The sequence below is a fragment of the Musa acuminata genome, chromosome BXJ1-5 (assembly GCF_036884655.1).
Source record: "Musa acuminata AAA Group cultivar baxijiao chromosome BXJ1-5, Cavendish_Baxijiao_AAA, whole genome shotgun sequence".
In the NCBI taxonomy this organism is placed as follows: Eukaryota; Viridiplantae; Streptophyta; class Magnoliopsida; order Zingiberales; family Musaceae; genus Musa; species Musa acuminata.
Genome location: NC_088331.1, coordinates 47,146,544 through 47,164,829, shown reverse-complemented (window position 1 = coordinate 47,164,829; position 18,286 = coordinate 47,146,544). Strand labels below are relative to the sequence as shown.

Here is an 18,286-nt window from a genome sequence, read left to right as displayed (position 1 = left end):
GCTTATTTGGATTTTATATGTATATTTCTTTGACTGTTCAAGTCATTCATGCATGTCATCCATTGAATAAAACTTAGGAAAATCACTATCAACCGTAACTATCAACAAAATTTAAAGACATTATAATATTTAAATATGTAAAATATCCAATAATCACTTTCACCAAATAATTTACTTCTTTTATCCAAACATATTAATTGATGTTTCAATACCATTATACTCGCACTCAATATAGAAATAAATAATGCAAATTTTATTTTAGTTTTATATATATATATAATCAGCCAATTAAAATAAATAAAAAATTAATTGGAAGAAGGGTTGAATCTCGTATTTTGATGATGAAACCACTTGATATGTGTTTATGATTTAAACTGTATTTTGAGTGATGCAGGTCTACTCGATCAAGATTAAACAGTTGACGCAGGAGGAATTGACGTTGCGACGAAGGAGATCACGTCAGGATATTGGACGGCAGAAGACTTCGGACGTTGGGCAACAAGCCGCAAGAGAGGACGATGCGCTGAAGAATCGGACGAAGCGCCAACCAATGAGTTGTCGGGCAACAGAATATCAATTCGCGTTGTAATAATTGTCTAGATTGGAGTAGAGTTTCGGCTTGTGTATACAGGATTAACTACGATAACGACGAAGACATAAAGCGAAACAAAGTGTTGGAGTCAAGCGCGAAGGATTCGTTGGGAGTTCGAGAGTTCGATGGAAGTCCGAAGGTTCGTCGGGAATACTGCCGGAACTAGCTGAGAATGAGTAGGGAGCTTGCCAAAGGGTTTTTCGGAAGCTCGCTGGAAGGTTCGTGGGAAGTTCGCAGAGCTCACCGAGAAAGATCGGAGCTTGCCAAAGAAGCTCGTCGAAACTCGCCAAGATCGAATCATGAAGTCTAGGATCTTGCCGGGAGTCCGCAGAATGGTTTCCGAGAGTTTATCGGAAGACCGTCGAAAGTTCGTCGGAAGCTCGTTGGAAGATGTCTTGACTTACGAACTTTGTAATAGCTTAGAAAATGTCTTTAAATTTGTAGTTAGCACATTAATTAGGGTTAGGATTATGTGTTAATCCTATAACCCAAGTAGGGGCCAATTGAGCTCGAATTCGGACTGGTTTGGGCCAAGTTTAGAGCCCAACCAGTGAGCTGAAATAGTGTAGGCGGTGGCACCGCCCAGAACCCGAGAACCGAGCGGTGGCACCGCCCAGCACCCGAGAGGTCCGGCGGTGGCACCGCCGGACTGGGTGGTGGCACCGCCAGTACACTATCAGTGTCAGACACTGACAGGCGGTGGCACCACCTGCCTCGGAAACCCAAGAGAATTCAAAATTTGGAGCCCAAATTTGAATCCTCTTGGGGCCTATAAATACCCCTCATTTCTGAGCAGATAATACATTGAGAAGCAAAAGATTGAGATAAAAGTCTTAGCAAAGCCTTTAGCAAGTTTTTGTTTTCAATAGCTTGAGTGTTCACCTCCCTCTTTCTCTTTGAAAATTTGTAAGAGTATGAACCACTTGTAAAAGGTTGTAAGAGGGGTATTTGTCCTTCTCCTTTAAAGTGATTTACTAGTGGAAGTTGGGAGCCTCTTCGAAGAAGGCTTCGCAAGTGGATGTAGGTTATTTGACTGAACCATTTTAAATTGGCGTGTTCATTGAATGTGTGAGTACTTACCTTTCTACAATCATTATCTACATAGTAGCAAGTTTCCGGTTTTTACTTTACTCAAGTTACAATCAAAAGCGAAATCTCTTTGCATTTTACGGAATCATTTTCGAACTTACAAGTTTTGAAATTTTTGGTCCTGAATAATATTGTTTTCATAAGAGAATTACAATATAAAGACCAAAATAATATTTGGGTCTCTGTCATCTAATTCTCTAATAAAGGCCAAAATAATATTTTGGTCATTGTCTTGTAATTCTGTGATAAAGACAATACAACTATTCATGACCAAATTCTACAATGTATGTTTCGAAAGGAATTTGGAGCAAAAAGAATTTAACAGAAAAAATCTCCTGCATTAATCATCATAATATTCCCTCTTTACTAATCTACGTTTCTTTCATATGCACGTATAAACATACATATATACACATATATAATAACGTATGTGATTGTACACAAATATACAAGTCAGAATTAATTCATCTTGTTTTTTTATTCTCTCTCCTCCATATACATATATACTCTGATATTAGTGACCACAATCCCTTGACAACAATTATAAGCATAATATAGGAGAATAATATATACAGATCAGATCAGAGATTATCTATTCTTTCTTTTTTGAGAATTTAGATCATGACAAATGTAAAATTAGATCACCATGACATCAAACATAGGAGAAAAGAGCACACCAAGAACAACATGTATTGAACCAGTGGCTGGAGCTGTGCAGTGAAGTGCAGTGCAGTGCCTGCATGAAGACCATCCATTAAGATGCTACTCCTATTTGAGATTATCTACGACCATCGAGAGCGATTATGGTTTTGGATGGATCTATTGCACTTAATTCAGCTTTAATGCTGGAGAAAGCTTCAAACAGGCAGTGTCAAGCATTCAAGATGTGTCCGTCTGTCTGTCTTCCTACCGAAGACTGCCTGTCTGTCTGTGCATCTCAAACAGCTTCTCTTGCTTTAGTTTTGTTGCGATCATTTCGTACAACTCTTAATCTTTTTCTGTCTTCCTTTTTTTTGGATTTGGGGACTGGTGATTTCTGGATTATTGCTTCTTTCTTCCGTGCAACACATGACAAGACCCACAAAGTAGTTCCCAATACCATAATCTGTGAGCGAAGCCTGAGCATGCACTGCAACCTCTTTGTGAATCTAAACCTGCTTATGATCATACATGCTTTCCCATTCATCATCCCCCTCACCTCCGATCCTTTGCTATGGTCTCAAACCATACAAGCAACTTGGAATTTGAATCCAAACGTGTGTCCCACGGATGCTGTAAACAAGAGGAGCAGCGAAAAAAGAGGGAAGTGTAGGAAAAGATCGAACGAGAAACGGAAGAGGACGGATCGGATCAACAAAAGAAAGCGCCATGGGAAGCTTTTGCTCAGCCTTCAGATCGAGACAAGGAGAAAGCATTGCAAAGCTTAGGATGGTCGGCTGCGCCGCCATCAAACACCATCAGTATGCTCTCGTAATAAACATGTCTTATTATTAGATACAGATCAACATATATGTGCCCTTTCACGATTGCTCACGCTTCACTGGCCATCCAAGATCCACCTACAAGATACTCATAGTTCGGCGGAAGGCCATCTAACGTCTGCGGGGTGAAAGCATCATCGAACACCTCAAACGGCGACGCCGCTGCGGCCTTGTACGGATCATCGACTGCACCCGTCGACTCCAAGCTCGGATCTCGAGGTGCCTCGTAGGCCGCTGCAGATCCGGGCAGGGATTCCGCCATCGACGAGTCCGTGGCGGCCATGTAGGCGACGTTGGAGTCCCGGCCGGTGAGCTTCTGCACCAGGCCGCGGAACTTGGCGGCGCTGGTGGTGACCTTCATGGGGTTGGAGATGTACACCACCTTGATGGGCTTCTTCTTGGCCTTGGCTTGCCCGGGGGTCTTCCGGGGGACCACGCTCGGCCTCCCCATGTCTGGTATGGCAGCAGCAGGGCCAGGTGAGGGGGAAATATACAGGAAGGGAAGCAGAAGGGCTGCAAGCGCAGGTGTGTGTTGCTGGTTGCTGCTACCCACAGATATGGGTGAGCGGATGAAGCGATCAAGGGAGACGGTGGGTGAAGGTGTACTGCCGTGCCCTCAGTGGTGGAATCCAACAAGGGACACTTGGTTATTTATGGTGATCTGTAAGAGCGGTAATCTTGGGAGGAAAAAGGAGCGCGGTTAATTTCCTGGAAGCTGAGGTTGAAGACAAAGACGTGCTTTGGAGAGGCCGAAGGATTGCTCGGTCGGGTTTGACGGACGCACGTGAGGATACTATTAGAAGCAATCAATCATGTCCAATAATTGTGCCACGTGGTTTTCGAGGAAGGAGGGCTCGAGACTTTGACGTACAAGTTGAGGCCCGTAGTGACGTCATCGAGACAGCAATGGTCCGGCGCGCCCCTATATATATATATATATATATATATATATATATATATATATATAACAACTCCTCTTTATTGATTTCTCTAGCCCTCAATTTCTTTTTGATTGATACATTTATCTTCTTTTTTTTGTTTTTCTCTTTTTCAATATATTGATGTATAGGGTGAAGCGATTTAGTTATAATATTTTTAATAATATCAAAAAATAATATTACGTATTATAAAATATTTATATTTATAGCATTTTTATATCATATTATTTTATTTTTAATAATACTAGAAAAATACTATCATGCCGTATAAAAATATTATAACATAATATTTTTATGATATTATTAGAAAATATCATAATATAATATAAAAATATTATAATTAGATCGGTTCACCTTATATACCGAAAAAGAAATGAATGAAAAGGAAAAGAAATTGGTGTTTTAGGTATTAGACAAAAACAAAGAGTTAGAAAAGTTAAAAAAAAAGAAATATTTTTCAAAAATTAATGTCCTATATATATATATATATATATTTATATCATCTTAAACGTTTTAATTATTATTTTTATTTTTTAATTGGGTTGGTAGAATGACGGCTGACCATTAAGAGAAGAAGCCTTTTGGCTTGAAAAGGGGCCAATAGAAGTCAGCGAGTGACGTGTATGTCACATGTCCAAAGCTTCACGGTAAGGAGATCCAACAACGGCATAAACACCAGCCGACATTGACGAAGGTGATGATGTTTTGTGTTCACGGAAAGGAGATCAAACAACAGCACAAACACTAGCATTTTAAGGTCCTATTCATGCATTTTGTTCACTCACTATGGCAGCCAATCTTCAACCCCACCAAATCAGTCAGTCATACTTTTGGTTTCAAGTGATTGTCCCAATTTTATTTATTGTAGTAAATTTGTGTGGTTAAAGCTAAAAAACATGACTTCCTTCCTATGTATTACTACTGTCTAAGTTTAAACCAATCAACATTCGAAGGCATCAACTAGTTTAATTAATAGAAATATCTTATCGATCCGCTTGGCTATACCTTTCGATCGTAACATAAATATATTAATTTTATTATTGATTAACCATCTTTATCGACCGAGATATCGAATCACGATTAGCCACGTTCCTTCGTCGACTATGCCAACCATCTTATAATAGACGGCCATGCCTACATAAAGGACGTGTTAGGTAGGAGGATTGGGTTTATCTCTCTGATTTATTATTATTTTACGGCAAATCGGTCATGTGCTGTGCTGAAGCAAACTCACATCCCATTGGCTTTCCTAACACCCACTACCGATGATAGATTGATGGTTGATCATTGCTAACTTATGCCTACCTCTCCACAGTTTGGAGTTCATCACATGAGATAAAACATCTTCTAAGTATGAATACATCCCTCATTCTGTATTGTGTTCAGTACTCTGTATCATAATATTAGGATTTTAGAAGATTCAAACTGTAATATTACAACACCAGATGCAGTGGATGTTGTGGCTGTGTAGTTTCCACACTTAGTCAAAAGCACAGTCCCTTTCCGATTCTCCTCTCCTCCAGCTTGTGTCATGTCTCCAGAAGAAATGGAGAAGACTTGTTATAGCTGTCCAATCTCCTTTTGTTTTCTTCTTATATTTAATTAAGGACTGCAGCACAACTTTGCTGGTGATGGACTAATTTACTCTTCCTTGTGATCCAGTCAGCATAAGATAACAATTTAATTTTCTAGTATTCATCCCTATCAAAATTTAGAAATAGCATATTTATCCCTTTAAATTATAGTATATATATATATATATATATATATATATATATATATATATATATATATATATATATATATATACTAATAACCATGACTATCATCGGAACTTAAAAATAAAAAAAATTAATATCTAAATATCCTTTATTATTCACATTGATTATTTGACTTTTTATATTATTATTATTAAGACATCACTATATATATATTTATATATATAAATCTGGTCAAAATGCTTAACACCAGATTTATATAATATCAAGCTTCATTGGTTTGACTGTGCTGTTGCGTCCAATATAACATTTTCTTTGACTTCAGCAACAATTGATCACAGACGCAAACCGAAGCTGTATATATTTGGTCAAAACCTGATACCGTTGGTCAAATCCTGATCACAGACGGATGAACAGTCTCCAGGAAACATGTCGAGCTGTCGAGAAGACAGCCACGTCGAAGAGGGGGTCTTCGAAGGCTGCTGCTGTTGTTGTGAGTCGACTAATCTATCTTTTTGGGCCAGCTAATGGGAGAACAGGTCGTGTCGACCAATGATTGGATGCAGGGTTAGGACTTGGGGCACGACTGCTACGGCTCAAAACGAGTGAGATCGCGTGGAACGCGAGGCCCATCAAGGGAGGCCCACGGCCCAACCAATCGACTGTCGATCCTAATGTAGGCGAGAGGGAGCAGTTGGGCTCCCGCCAATCTCTCTTCACCTCTACTCCGCGCCCAACGTCCCCTCCCCTGTCCAACTCATATCCGCCCCTCCTGAATCCCCTCTCACCGTCCGCATCCACAGCCTCTCACCGCCCCGCCCTCTCCTCCTCCCTTTCCCCACCGCACACATGCGACCTCCTCCTCTCCGTCCCTCGTAGGCCATCTCCCCATCTCCTCCTCCCTCCTCCACCGCCCCCTCCTCCTCATCCTCGATGGGGAACTGCTTCACCAAGAAGCCCGCCGACCCCGCCACGCCTACCGATGCCGACACCCCCGCCCACGCGCCGGACCCGAGCCCGGCCCCGGATGACGCCCCCGTCCAAACGGCACCCGTACCCACCGCCGCCTTCAGCCCGCCCCCTAAGCCGGCCGCTCCCATCGGCCCCGTGCTCGGCCGGCCCATGGAGGACGTCCGCACCACTTACTCCCTCGGGAAGGAGCTGGGGCGCGGCCAGTTCGGCGTCACCCATCTTTGCACCCACAAGGCCACCGGGGACAAGTACGCCTGCAAGACCATCGCGAAGCGTAAGCTCGCCAACAAGGAGGACATCGAGGACGTCAGGAGGGAGGTCCAGATCATGTACCACCTGTCGGGGCAGCCCAACATCGTGGAGCTGAAGGGGGCTTTCGAGGACAAGCAGTCGGTGCACCTCGTCATGGAGCTGTGCGCGGGAGGGGAGCTGTTCGATCGCATCATCGCCAGGGGCCACTACACGGAGCGGGCGGCCGCGTCGCTGCTGAGGACGATCGTGCAGATCGTCCACACCTGCCATTCCATGGGGGTGATGCATAGGGACCTCAAGCCCGAGAACTTCCTCTTGCTGAACAAGGATGAGGATGCGCCGCTCAAGGCCACCGACTTTGGGCTCTCTGTTTTCTTCAAGCAAGGTTTAGTTCCTCTGTGCCCCTCCATTGATTCGATTCAGTTCTCTTTTCTTCTTCCTTCTTCTTCCCCTCCTCTTCCGCCTTTTTGTCCACCACATGTTCGACGAAACTGTGTTTGCTTCTACAAAGAACAAGGGAAGTCATTTGAAAGAAAGAAAACTGCATTTGAATGGTAAAGGAAGAAGAAGCACCGAAAAGCCTTCATTCTTATTCTATATATAAACAGGACATACATCCACCCCCTAAAAACTCAGCATTTACATGAGCATAAATCTCATTATTATGTCTTCTAACTTGCTTCGGCTTCAACTTTTTTCTTGCAACATATATATGATATGTGGTTCAAACAATGATACAAGAAAGCAAAGTTGCAATCTTTCTTCTACTAATATAAACCATCACCCAGGATGTATCTTTATGTAAAGTCTTCTTGATGATATTGATACCCAGAACACAGTGTGAAGGACATCTTAATGTTTCCTACTTGGAACTTGCAGTCACTAAATATTTCCTACTTGGGAAGATTCTCTTTTCCTTGCTTTGGTAGTATGTCATCTTCTCTCTCTCTCTTTTTTTTGTGTCTTTGGAGCAATTGTTTTCATGTTTTGGTTTTGCAGCATCTGATGCAATCCTGATTGCAATTCATCCACTTCTGGATCATCTAGCTATCAGCTAAATTAAGATCTCTCCTGAACAGGTGAGGTATTCAAAGACATAGTTGGCAGTGCATATTACATAGCACCTGAGGTCCTCAAGCGAAGATATGGGCCAGAAGCTGATATTTGGAGCATAGGAGTGATGCTTTACATTTTTCTCTGTGGAGTTCCTCCATTCTGGGCTGGTGCTTCTTCATCTATTCAAATAATTCTTGTTTGTGCTGCCAAAGTCATGAAACCAAAAAGTCAAACTAATATTTATTCTATCAGAGTCTGAGCAGGGGATCTTCAATACTATTCTAAGGGGGCAGATTGACTTTACAAGTGACCCATGGCCTAACATTTCACCTGGTGCTAAGGATCTTGTGAGAAAGATGCTGAACTTGGACCCCAGACAGAGGCTGACAGCATTTGAAGTTCTCAGTATGACCAATTTTCATGCAACTCAATGATATCTATTTTGTGATTCACTAGCATTACTAGCAAACTAAGTTAGTTGTCTAAAAATCTTGGAGTCATAAATTACAATTAGAGAAAGAAGAGATAAAATAAAATTTTGCCTGTAATTTAGTCAAACATCTTGCCACCACCAGGTTGAGGCCTGGTTTGGCAGTCAACATCTTCCTTGGTTTTTACATCCAGACAAGATCAAGGAATGCTTACATATTAAGACAAAAAAAACCCACATATAGTCTATTTTGAGAATCTTCCACCCTAAATACAAGCTCTTTCCATGTGTTTTGAACCAAGAATATCTTTACTATGCAAACCACATAGGAAATCTCATGCAAACTGTCTTGTCTGATTATGGACTTACAATACAGACCATCCATGGATCAAGGAAGATGGAGAAGCACCTGACACACCACTTGACAATGCTGTCCTCAACAGGCTGAAACAATTTAGAGCAATGAACCAGTTTAAGAAAGCTGCCCTAAGGGTAAATTTCTTGTTTCCCCGTTCACAGATTGTATTAACCCAATGTCTGCAAAATTCGCTATATGTTTGACTAGAATTATTTGGTGACATAATTCAAGGATCACTAATGGAAAGCTTGGTGACCTAAATTTGTGTCTAACAACATGAAAGAATGTCTACCTGGATATCCTACAATATACTTCTCACCGTTGATCCTCATGACCTGAAAGCTCTTCAGACTTCTTAGAGAGAGGAAAGAAAATAAGGCACTCAAACTGGCAAGGCCTGTAGTTGATACTATCAATGAGTTTGCTGTCAATATGTGCAGGTAATAGCAGGATGTTTATCAGAGGAAGAGATCAAAGGGCTGAAGGAAATGTTTAAGAATATGGACTCTGACAATAGTGGAACTATAACTCTCGAAGAACTAAAACAAGGTCTTTCCAAGCAAGGAACAAAGCTGTCGGAGTATGAAGTCAAACAGCTGATGGAAGCTGTGAGTTCTATATGCACCCAAAATTTTACTGACAAATTCAATCAATCGACCCAGATAGAAAGAATCTAATCATTGTACCATCTAATCTAATACACTTAACACAGGCTGATGCAGATGGGAACGGAACTATCGACTATGAGGAATTTATTACAGCGACAATGCACATGAACAGAATGGATAGAGAAGAGCATCTATATACAGCATTTCAGTACTTTGATAAGGACAACAGCGGGTAGGTTTTGTGCAAAACAACAGCATAACACATTGATTTTATATAAAACAATATACAATGAAATAGTTTTAATGATGCATTGGATAATATATTAGACACATTGGTGACCTAACTGAATACTAACACCTTTTTCTTTCTATAGTTATATCACAAAGGAAGAACTTGAGCAAGCTCTAAAAGAGAAAGGACTATACGACGGCAAGGAAATCAAGGATATAATTGCTGAAGCTGATGTTGACAATGTAAGTAGAAAGAGGCCATGCAGAATATTACTAGAACCTGTCTAGCCATCTAGTATATTAGTAGCAGTCTGGGAAAACACAATTCTGATCTAAATCACTGTCAACATGCAGGATGGAAGAATAAATTATGATGAGTTTGCAGCTATGATGAGAAAAGGGAACCCTGAGACAAATCCAAAGAAAAGAAGAGATGTGTTCTATTAATCTGAGAATGGAAAAGAGAAGTGAGAGGACCAGTGTTGTTTGAACTTGTCAATGTACCCAATACTTGGTATGGTGGAGAAATCATACACGATGAGCAGAAGCTTTCTTTTTCTTTTCTTTGAGGGGTATCGAGAAGAGCAGAAGATAATCATGGCAAAAGGGAGAGAGAAAGCACTGAGAAGCTATCTAGTGAACCTATTCATAAGTCTCATGTACAAATCTTGCTTGTGGGGATATGAGGTAGGTGGAGAATAGATCATCTCAATGGCAACTGACGGTGTAAACGTTTCTGAACTTCATGACAGAGTTGGACAATCTTATGTCAACTAATGCCTGTAATACATTTTAGCGATACCGACTGATTCAAAGAAATTGCCACAGCAGATAGGTTCCAAAGACCTTCCAGCATCTCCAGACGGATCTTCTAGGAAAAGCTCAAAGTCTCTTGATCATGGACGATATGAACTTGCAACTTTCTCATTGTTTTCATGCTTAGTTTGAACAATATGGAGATTACTTTCCAACATGGAGAAAAAATTTTGAAGCTTTGTAATATTCTTTTGCAACCATACCGGATAACTTCTTTTGAGGGAATATTTGAGGGGAAAAAATGCTCACCTATGGTTCATAATTGAGTTCCATGTTCTTATAGTCTTGCCATATGTCGATCATCAGTCAGCATTCTAAGTACTATCATGTAAATATTGTTTTTAAGGGGTAAAGTGAACTAGATTGAATAGCTAGCTGTTCTCAACTTTATAAATCCATGTCGAGAATAATCATTCTTCCTCCCTAAAATAGAAGGTTAAAATCCTTTCCCATCTATAAATCTTGTTCTATTACTGCCAAGCTATTATTTCTTAGCAAAGAACACAGCCAGATCTATCAGAGAACTTAAAAAGAATTTCTATTCATGAATCTCATATTCTCTAACTGCAGAGAAACTAATGCTTGGCACATTAGTTATATAGATGCACCTGAAAGAAACTACCTGCTCAGCAGATAACCATGTATTCTTGCATTTAAGTAAAGAACCAACATATCGGCAAACGAGAAGAATGTTGGCAAAAGAGATGCTAGAACATGAAGTTAAGCCATGAAGTTGTGCATATTTTGCCAAAGGTGGACGCAATTGTATTTGATGTCCTTCACCCTGTACTGTCAGACCAACAAATTCAAGAGGATTGAGAAGCACAGATAATTTCGATGGGCATAAATTAATGATATATAAAGAACAGACATGCCAATAAAAAGAAAGGTTGGGAAACCAATAACAAGTGCACTATCTATAACATCAGCAAGTAATTATTTCCTGTCAGATGTTAACCTCTGTGGGACCTTTGATACCTACATAACATTAATTAATGAACAAATATGGTTGGCAATGTATTTATAAATCTTGAGATGAGTGAAGGGATAAGCAAGAGGCTCTGGATCAACTAACAAGGTACAGACTATCAAACATACCCAGTGAGGCTGGACCTTTAATCTAGATCAATTTTCTAAAAAGAAATCCCCCATAATAGGTTTCTCTTTTCATGGGTATGCAATGTCTCATCATTTTGTGCACCTCACATTTCCAAGTAACATATAATTTCCATCGACAATCATGCATATTTCATACTATAGTTGTCCTCACTTATCACTAATAACTGGATTCAATCAATATCATGTTATACAACACAAAATAATGAGTTACCAAAGCATAGAACATTGGTAAAAAAAGTTCAATTTCTTTAAACAATTAATAATAAGGCAAACTAGATTGAATCATAAACGTTGTCCTGGTGAAGCTGTCTATTTATTGACACTCAACTCTCTGTGGACTTCACCCGATAAACATATTACTCATTCTCTTCCAAACAAACCACTCGTGGCACAGAGAAGAAGCATTACCAGAGTAGAGACATAAACTAATCTTCTATTTTAGATCGCCTTCTCCCTCGGAGGTAAAAGAGCCCTTCTTCCAAACCAAGGCATGCAGAAACTAGCAATGATCGGCAAAATCTAGTAACCAGTCCTTTATTAGCAAACAGGTAAAATTTCACTGCCTGGATGACCTAGGTAAGAAACAGGGCCGGTTGTATTACCTGCAACGCGGAATCAGCGCATCCTTGCGATGAGAAATTTGCTGAACTTCCTGTAGGGTTAGGGATGTTGGAGAAGCCACCACCGTTCCATCCAGGCCGAAGAGGACTACCCATCACTCCCATAGTGTTGCCGGCGCTCCCAAAATGACGACGATCCCTAAATCGACAGTCCTCAAAAGGATTAAATCGGATACGTGACGGTGATCTATTGGCGTAAACCGCTGTTTGCTGCCTGTAACAACCAGGAAGGCTCACTCCGAAATGGAGGAAGAGTGGGACCCATCATGTGCTATGTAATATGTGGCGGTTACGTGTATATGGCGTCATTTTTCAATGTATATGACGTCATTCATGCGGCCCAAATAGGTCCGTTGACATTTTGGAGCCCAACCCAAAATTAAGCTGCTGTAACGAGTGCTCTGTGCCATCCTGAGGTCAGAAGGGTTTAGGGTTTCACGGGCGGCTAACGTCGCTTCCTCGCTCCGTGTCTAATTCTTGAGCTCCGTTGAGCGCTAGAGAGTTCTTGGTCTTTCCCCTACTACGTTCGATTCTCTTGTATTTGCGGAATCGGCAGAGGAATCGTCATGTTGGGGCTCCGAAGAGCTGCTGCCAGCTCCACGAGGTGAGCGTTGCAGATATTCTCTCGGTTCTCGAATTCATCCTGAGATATCCAGGGGAAGAACTAATCTGCTTCTTCTTTCTGATACTGCGGGCTTCTATTTGCCCTGTTGTCATTATCATCTAAAGTTTCAAGTGATGGTTTGTGAGGAAGTTTGTTGATTGCTTTATGCTAGCATTTGTGTTGCGTATCAAAAAATCGTGCTTTGAGCAACTGTTCTTTTGAAATATTTCGTCTTTATACGTGTCATTTATGTTTGAGGTTGCATCTTGTTTGATCTCAAGGCGATAAGCCTTTGAAGAAAGAAGAAATAGCCTGATAGGGAATATGCTGACATCAGTCTTGACCTGCCGACTGGCCTGCCAACTCACTGCCACCCGGATGCTAACCCCTTTTCCCAGTGGTGGACGGCATGGCAGCAACCTTCTGCTCCCGGTAGACCACTGTTGTTACACTGAGGCTGTCGACTGACGAGTCAGCTCGGCTTGATTCAGTGCCAAAAGTGCAGGTCCTTCCTGGAGAGCTTACATGGAGAACTGTTGTGGAGAGTTGGCGTGAGGCATGGGCGTAGAGAGCCACTGTGGAGAGCTGGCCTGCGGGGAGCTGGCGTGAGGTGCCAACGTAAAGAGCTGGCATGGAGAACTGTTGTGGGAAGTTGGCGTGAGGCATGGGTGTAGAGAGCCGCTATGGAGAGCTGGCTGGCCTACGGGGAGCTGGCGTGAGGCGTCGACGTAGAGAGCTGGCGTGAAGAGCTTCTTGCCTGTGGGGGGAGTGAATTGGCCTGGGAGGACGAACCGCCTTACCCGTGGGGGAGTCATCTCACAGTGCCTCCTTTGTCGCACCGGGGATCCTATACAATAGGTAATCGTTGGGGAATGTCCTAATGTGACCCCTCCAATGCTTAAGTCAAAGGGGTAGGGGAGGAGAGAGTTAGCAGTATTTAGGAAAGTATGGTGCTTACTTGCCTGCCCTTGTTTGGTCCAGGACTTGGTTTTTATACCTGGGCGCTTAGCGGCGAGGACGGGGATTGGTGAGGGTCCCCCCTACCTTGCTCGCCAAGGACTATTAATGGAGGCAGCTTATCGGCATGTCGTCCCGAGGCTGGCGCCGACGCTAGGTGATCGGGATGGCATTCCCTGTCTGGCCTTTTAGCCATTTTGAGTCAGACAGGGAGTGCTCCCTCCTTCAGTTGTCCGGAAGGAGGGTGTGGGGGAAGCAAACCATGCCGTCGGCCATTAATATGTGGCCTTTCTTCAGCTGTTGTGTTAGCGAAGAGTGAGTCTTGCGAACTCTCTTAGGAAAGCTGGGACAGGCAGGGATCGTGGGCTGCCTTTGCTTAGGTAGCCTCCTAAGCCCGGGTGGCGGGATGAGTTGGTAATGTTGGTACTTTACCTATCATTTTGTGGTTATCGTAGTTATTGCTAGAGTTTCTTGATAATTATTCCATTCGTTCTTATGTTTGTGCAGTAATAAGTGCTCATAATTTGGCCAATATTTATAAAATAAGGTATTTATTACTAATCTTTGTTTGTAGAACTGGTACAGTGATAATGCTAAGTTTCTCGTGATTCGCGCAAACTTGATAAAAATCTGAGGTGATATATTTATCTGGGTTGCAAGAAAGAACAGATAATAAATGTCTCACTGAATCCTTGAGCTAGTCTAGGATTGAAGACTAACTTTATGAGCAACAATTGAAAATTCAATATTAATTTGAGGTGTTATTGATCTTTTGATCAATTTCTATGCCAATGTCAGGGTTCAGAATTGCAGCATTTTGTTAGCTCGGGCATGTTGTGCTGACTCAGTACTGTCAAGAAATTACTTGGCGCATGAAGAAGGGCACCATGACAAAAGTTTTAGCATATCTGGGAGTTCCATAATTTCTAAGTTGTATTCCAGTGAATGTTTGTATCATACAAGTCATACAAAGTCTTTCCTATGGCGTCGAAACCTTTCTTCTCATGCTAGGGCGAGATCGGGCCAGAAGGATGATGATCTAGAAGATGGGTTTTCTGATCTAGATGTACCGCCAGAAGATGATGCAATGGTAGGACCTAAGGAAAAAGAGGCCAATGAGGAGTTGATGTCTGAAGAGGAGACGAACAATGCTGCTGATGATGAACTTAGTTTTTTGGACAGTGAAACAGATTTGTCTGTTGAAAAGAAAACACAGAGGAGGGTTGAATCACAACTTTCCAAAATCATAATAGAAAATCCTCGATACTCGCTTAATGCCAAACTTGATAAGTGGGTTGAAGAAGGGAATCCTCTAGGACGAGGAGAAATCTCACTTGTACTGCTGAATCTTAGGAAACACCGGCTCTATGGAAAGGCTCTACAGGTGACTTTTTTTTATCTAATTAGATTTTCCATCAGTGTAAATTTGTAATGTTTATGATTTTTGTTGTTGACCTTATTGACTATGATATTACTTGGTTAGATAAATTATCGTGCCCTGTTTTTTCTAAGTGCATGAAACTGCTAAGTGATAGCATGTGAGCAAGTCACATGGGTGAATGTCCTCTTTGTTTAAGAGGACAAAGAATTAGAATGTCATATAAACTGCCTGTTGGTCTTGATGCATTACAGTGCCATGTCATACCATTTCATACAGTGCTTGTGTCAGCATCTGGTAGAATAAGTTCCTATGCTCTAAGCAAAATTTATGTTGTCCATCCTTGTTAGTCTGCTGCACGGTGCCACCTGTATTGACATGGTAAAAGAAGGAATCGGGTTTTAATAAGTTTCCAACTTGGTAGTATGGTAGTGGTACTGCACCATGTGAGGCACAGGCATAAATCTGTAATTCAGTCCATATGTAGGACTAAGATCGAATTCTTTCCCCCTCCCTTTCCAAACCAAAAGAGGTGTGAGGAGGATGAGGATAAAACACAAATGAAATTACAGCTAACTTGCCACTGTGTGCAGGCTATGCACACTGAATCCAGTGTCCCTCTCCTCTTGCTATATGCATGCTGACACTGACCAAATATGAATATTCTAGAACAGTTGGTGGCTGGTACAATCTAAAGCTTAACCGTTTAAATCTGTGCTTATGCTGGCCTTTTCAACAAAAGTTTCTGAGCTGTGTGAAAATCATCATCTTGAGCAGGTTTTTTAGATCTTCCTGAGGCTTCACATGTGATATATATAAAACCTGCCATATGCAGTTGTATAATTTATTTATCTGTCCTAGATGAATGTCCTAAAGATGTATAGATTGAAACCGAGGAGGATTTTTTTTTGTTCAGACTAAGTTGATAACCATGGCCTTTGTCTTCAAACGACAAGAACATTATCTTTGAATTTGGACCAGTCTATTTTGCCTTCCTGTACTTTTACATATTTATTTGATTTTAACCTCTCGTTATTTTATTGATATATCAATATTTCTTTAAGATCTCAAGGGAAATAATAAGAGCACTTATATCTGCATGCTTGTGTATGAATTTGTGGCAAACAGACAAAAGATTATGTCCATAACATTTTCTTTGTTCAGTGCCATTAAATGCTTCTTTGGTAAGGAATAAATGCTATTTAAGTAGTCACCTTTTTTGGGTATTTGGATGCTAGTAGCCTAGTACAATGAACTTTTGTGATCTTTTGCAGTTTGTTGAGTGGCTTGAAGCAACTAACAATCTTGAATTTCTTGAGCACGACTATGCTACCCATTTGGATTTGGTCGCTAAAGCACATGGTATTCAAAAGGCTGAAAAATACATAGAGGAAATTCCAAAATCCCTCAGAGGCGAGGTGCTGTACAGAACTCTCCTGTATCATTGTGTTTCTGCTACCGATGTAAAGAAAGCAGAAGATGTTTTTAATAGAATTAAGGCTCTTGGCGTCCCCATTTCAGCATTTGCTTGCAACCAACTGCTGCTGCTTTATAAGTGGGTAGATCAGAAGAAGATTGCTGATGTCCTCGTGATGATGGAAAAGGAGAATGTGAAACCAAATCTCGTCACATACAGGCTATTGATAGACACGAAAGGCCGTGCATATGACATATCAGGCATGGAGCAAATTTTGGACACAATGAAGGCTGAAGGCGTGGAGCCCGATTTGCCGACTCATGCTATGGTTGCAAGGCACTATGTATTTGCAGGCCTCAATGAGAAAGCAGAAGCGACCATGAGGGAGATGGAAGGTGATGACATCAAGGAGAACCGTGCTGCTTGCAGGGATCTTCTTCGTCTTTATGCTGCTCTTGGTAAAGCAGACGATGTGGAAAGAATTTGGAATATTTGCATGTCTAACCCACGTATAGGTGAGTGTTTAGCTGCAATAGAGGCTTGGGGCAAGCTTGGGCAGGTAGAAAATGCAGAGGAAGTCTTTGAAAACATGCTCAAGATACGGAAGAAGCTGCCAACAAAATACTACAACACATTGTTGAAGGTTTATGCAAATAATAAGCTTGTATCTAAGGGAAAGGAATTGGCAAAGCGGATGTCAGACAATGGCTGCTACATTGGCCCTATGACTTGGGATGGACTCATTAAGCTGTACGCGAAGGCTGGGGAATTGGAGAAAGCTGACTCCATATTGCTCAAAGCATCCAAACAGAATGAGTCTAGACCCCTCTTTGGCTCATATATGACAGTGTTAGACAGGTACTCTGCAAGGGGAGACATCCATAATGCTGAGAAGATCTTTCAGCGGCTGAAGCAGATTGGATATGCTGTGAAATTGAGGCCGTATCAATTATTACTCCAGACCTACATAAATGCGAAATCTCCAGCATATGGGTTCAGGGAAAGGATGAAAGCTGATAACATATCTCCTAACAGGGCTATGGCAATACAACTCACAACTGCTGATGCATTAAGGAAGACTCAGATTTCGGAATTGCTTGACTGAGTTGAGAAATTTCTGATGCAAGTGAGACTAATGAAAAAGAAACTTCTCATCCCTTTTTATATTAGTGCAGGCTTTGCACAAAGAAAACAAATTGGAGATCACCAGCCCTATTATTGAACTGCTTCTGATGATGGTTTGCCAATGGAAGGATCGAGAATGCTCTAGTAGAAAGCTGAGCTCTTTTGGTTCCAGAATGAACTATTTTCCTAGCATGTCATTTTACTTAAGATTGCTGTAGTTTAGATGTTGGAATTTGATATGCAAAATCTATGCAATATCTCTAGCTTCAGTATGTTCTGGTGCTACTTTGTTATACAGCTATGGATACATCTTAGCTACTTGATTGGCATTATATAGCTTTTTGCTTGAATGTACAGTGAAATATGTTAGTGATGCCATTTCCTTGAACAGGTTACCATTTGAACACGGTTTTTGCCCCGACTCGATCTTATTATTAAATCTCAAAATGTTTATGGCATATGCTAATGTGAAAGAGAATGTGGAAGTGTGCACAGGTTAAGAGGTGAAAATGGAATTCACTGTAA

At 41.3% G+C, this 18,286-nt stretch overlaps 3 protein-coding genes and 1 long non-coding RNA gene across 14 annotated transcripts; 2 read left to right on the top strand and 2 right to left on the bottom strand.

Annotated features, from left to right (window-relative positions):
* Window positions 1-3,211: 3,211 nt before the first annotated feature.
* On the bottom strand, window positions 3,212-3,613 carry LOC135674035 (uncharacterized). Its single transcript, XM_065183446.1, has one exon. The coding sequence runs from the start codon at window positions 3,611-3,613 to the stop codon at window positions 3,212-3,214; it is 402 nt and encodes a 133-aa protein (XP_065039518.1).
* Window positions 3,614-6,110: 2,497 nt separating this feature from the next.
* Window positions 6,111-12,423, bottom strand: LOC135674757 (uncharacterized). 10 transcript variants are annotated; one of them, XR_010513692.1, is made up of 6 exons: window positions 12,263-12,423; window positions 12,069-12,179; window positions 8,429-11,330; window positions 8,167-8,301; window positions 7,127-7,545; window positions 6,111-7,044 (listed from the first exon to the last, which is right to left on the bottom strand). It is a non-coding gene; the product is annotated as an uncharacterized LOC135674757 (long non-coding RNA). The 10 variants fall into 10 exon arrangements; XR_010513693.1 differs by having other exon boundaries at window positions 8,232-8,301; XR_010513694.1 differs by having other exon boundaries at window positions 11,164-11,330.
* On the top strand, window positions 6,752-10,725 carry LOC135674754 (calcium-dependent protein kinase 2-like). Of its 2 annotated transcripts, none has more exons than XM_065184891.1 (8): window positions 6,752-7,427; window positions 8,122-8,265; window positions 8,351-8,503; window positions 8,905-9,020; window positions 9,327-9,494; window positions 9,599-9,726; window positions 9,869-9,968; window positions 10,080-10,725. In XM_065184891.1, exons 1-8 carry the CDS (start codon window positions 6,752-6,754, stop codon window positions 10,170-10,172), a joined length of 1,578 nt encoding a protein of 525 aa, XP_065040963.1. In that variant the 3' UTR covers window positions 10,173-10,725. The 2 variants fall into 2 exon arrangements, with proteins under 2 accessions (XP_065040963.1, XP_065040964.1); XM_065184892.1 differs by having other exon boundaries at window positions 8,122-8,294; window positions 8,359-8,503.
* Window positions 12,424-12,662: 239 nt separating the features above from the next.
* Window positions 12,663-18,117, top strand: LOC135674753 (pentatricopeptide repeat-containing protein At1g80270, mitochondrial-like). Its single transcript, XM_065184890.1, has 3 exons — window positions 12,663-12,884; window positions 14,640-15,225; window positions 16,494-18,117. Exons 1-3 carry the CDS (start codon window positions 12,847-12,849, stop codon window positions 17,739-17,741), a joined length of 1,872 nt encoding a protein of 623 aa, XP_065040962.1. The 5' UTR covers window positions 12,663-12,846; the 3' UTR covers window positions 17,742-18,117.
* Window positions 18,118-18,286: the final 169 nt, after the last annotated feature.

Coding starts and splice junctions, on each gene's coding strand:
- LOC135674754 (XM_065184892.1), top strand. CDS start 6,752: ATGGGGAACTGCTTCACCAAGAAGCCCGCCGACCCCGCCACGCCTACC. Junction 8,295..8,358: donor CATCTATTCAAATAATTCTT/GTTTGTGCTGCC, acceptor TCAGAGTCTGAG/CAGGGGATCTTCAATACTAT. Junction 9,969..10,079: donor CTGAAGCTGATGTTGACAAT/GTAAGTAGAAAG, acceptor GTCAACATGCAG/GATGGAAGAATAAATTATGA.
- LOC135674753 (XM_065184890.1), top strand. CDS start 12,847: ATGTTGGGGCTCCGAAGAGCTGCTGCCAGCTCCACGAG. Junction 12,885..14,639: donor GCTGCTGCCAGCTCCACGAG/GTGAGCGTTGCA, acceptor TGCCAATGTCAG/GGTTCAGAATTGCAGCATTT. Junction 15,226..16,493: donor TCTATGGAAAGGCTCTACAG/GTGACTTTTTTT, acceptor GATCTTTTGCAG/TTTGTTGAGTGGCTTGAAGC.
- LOC135674035 (XM_065183446.1), bottom strand. CDS start 3,613: ATGGGGAGGCCGAGCGTGGTCCCCCGGAAGACCCCCGGGCAAGCCAAG.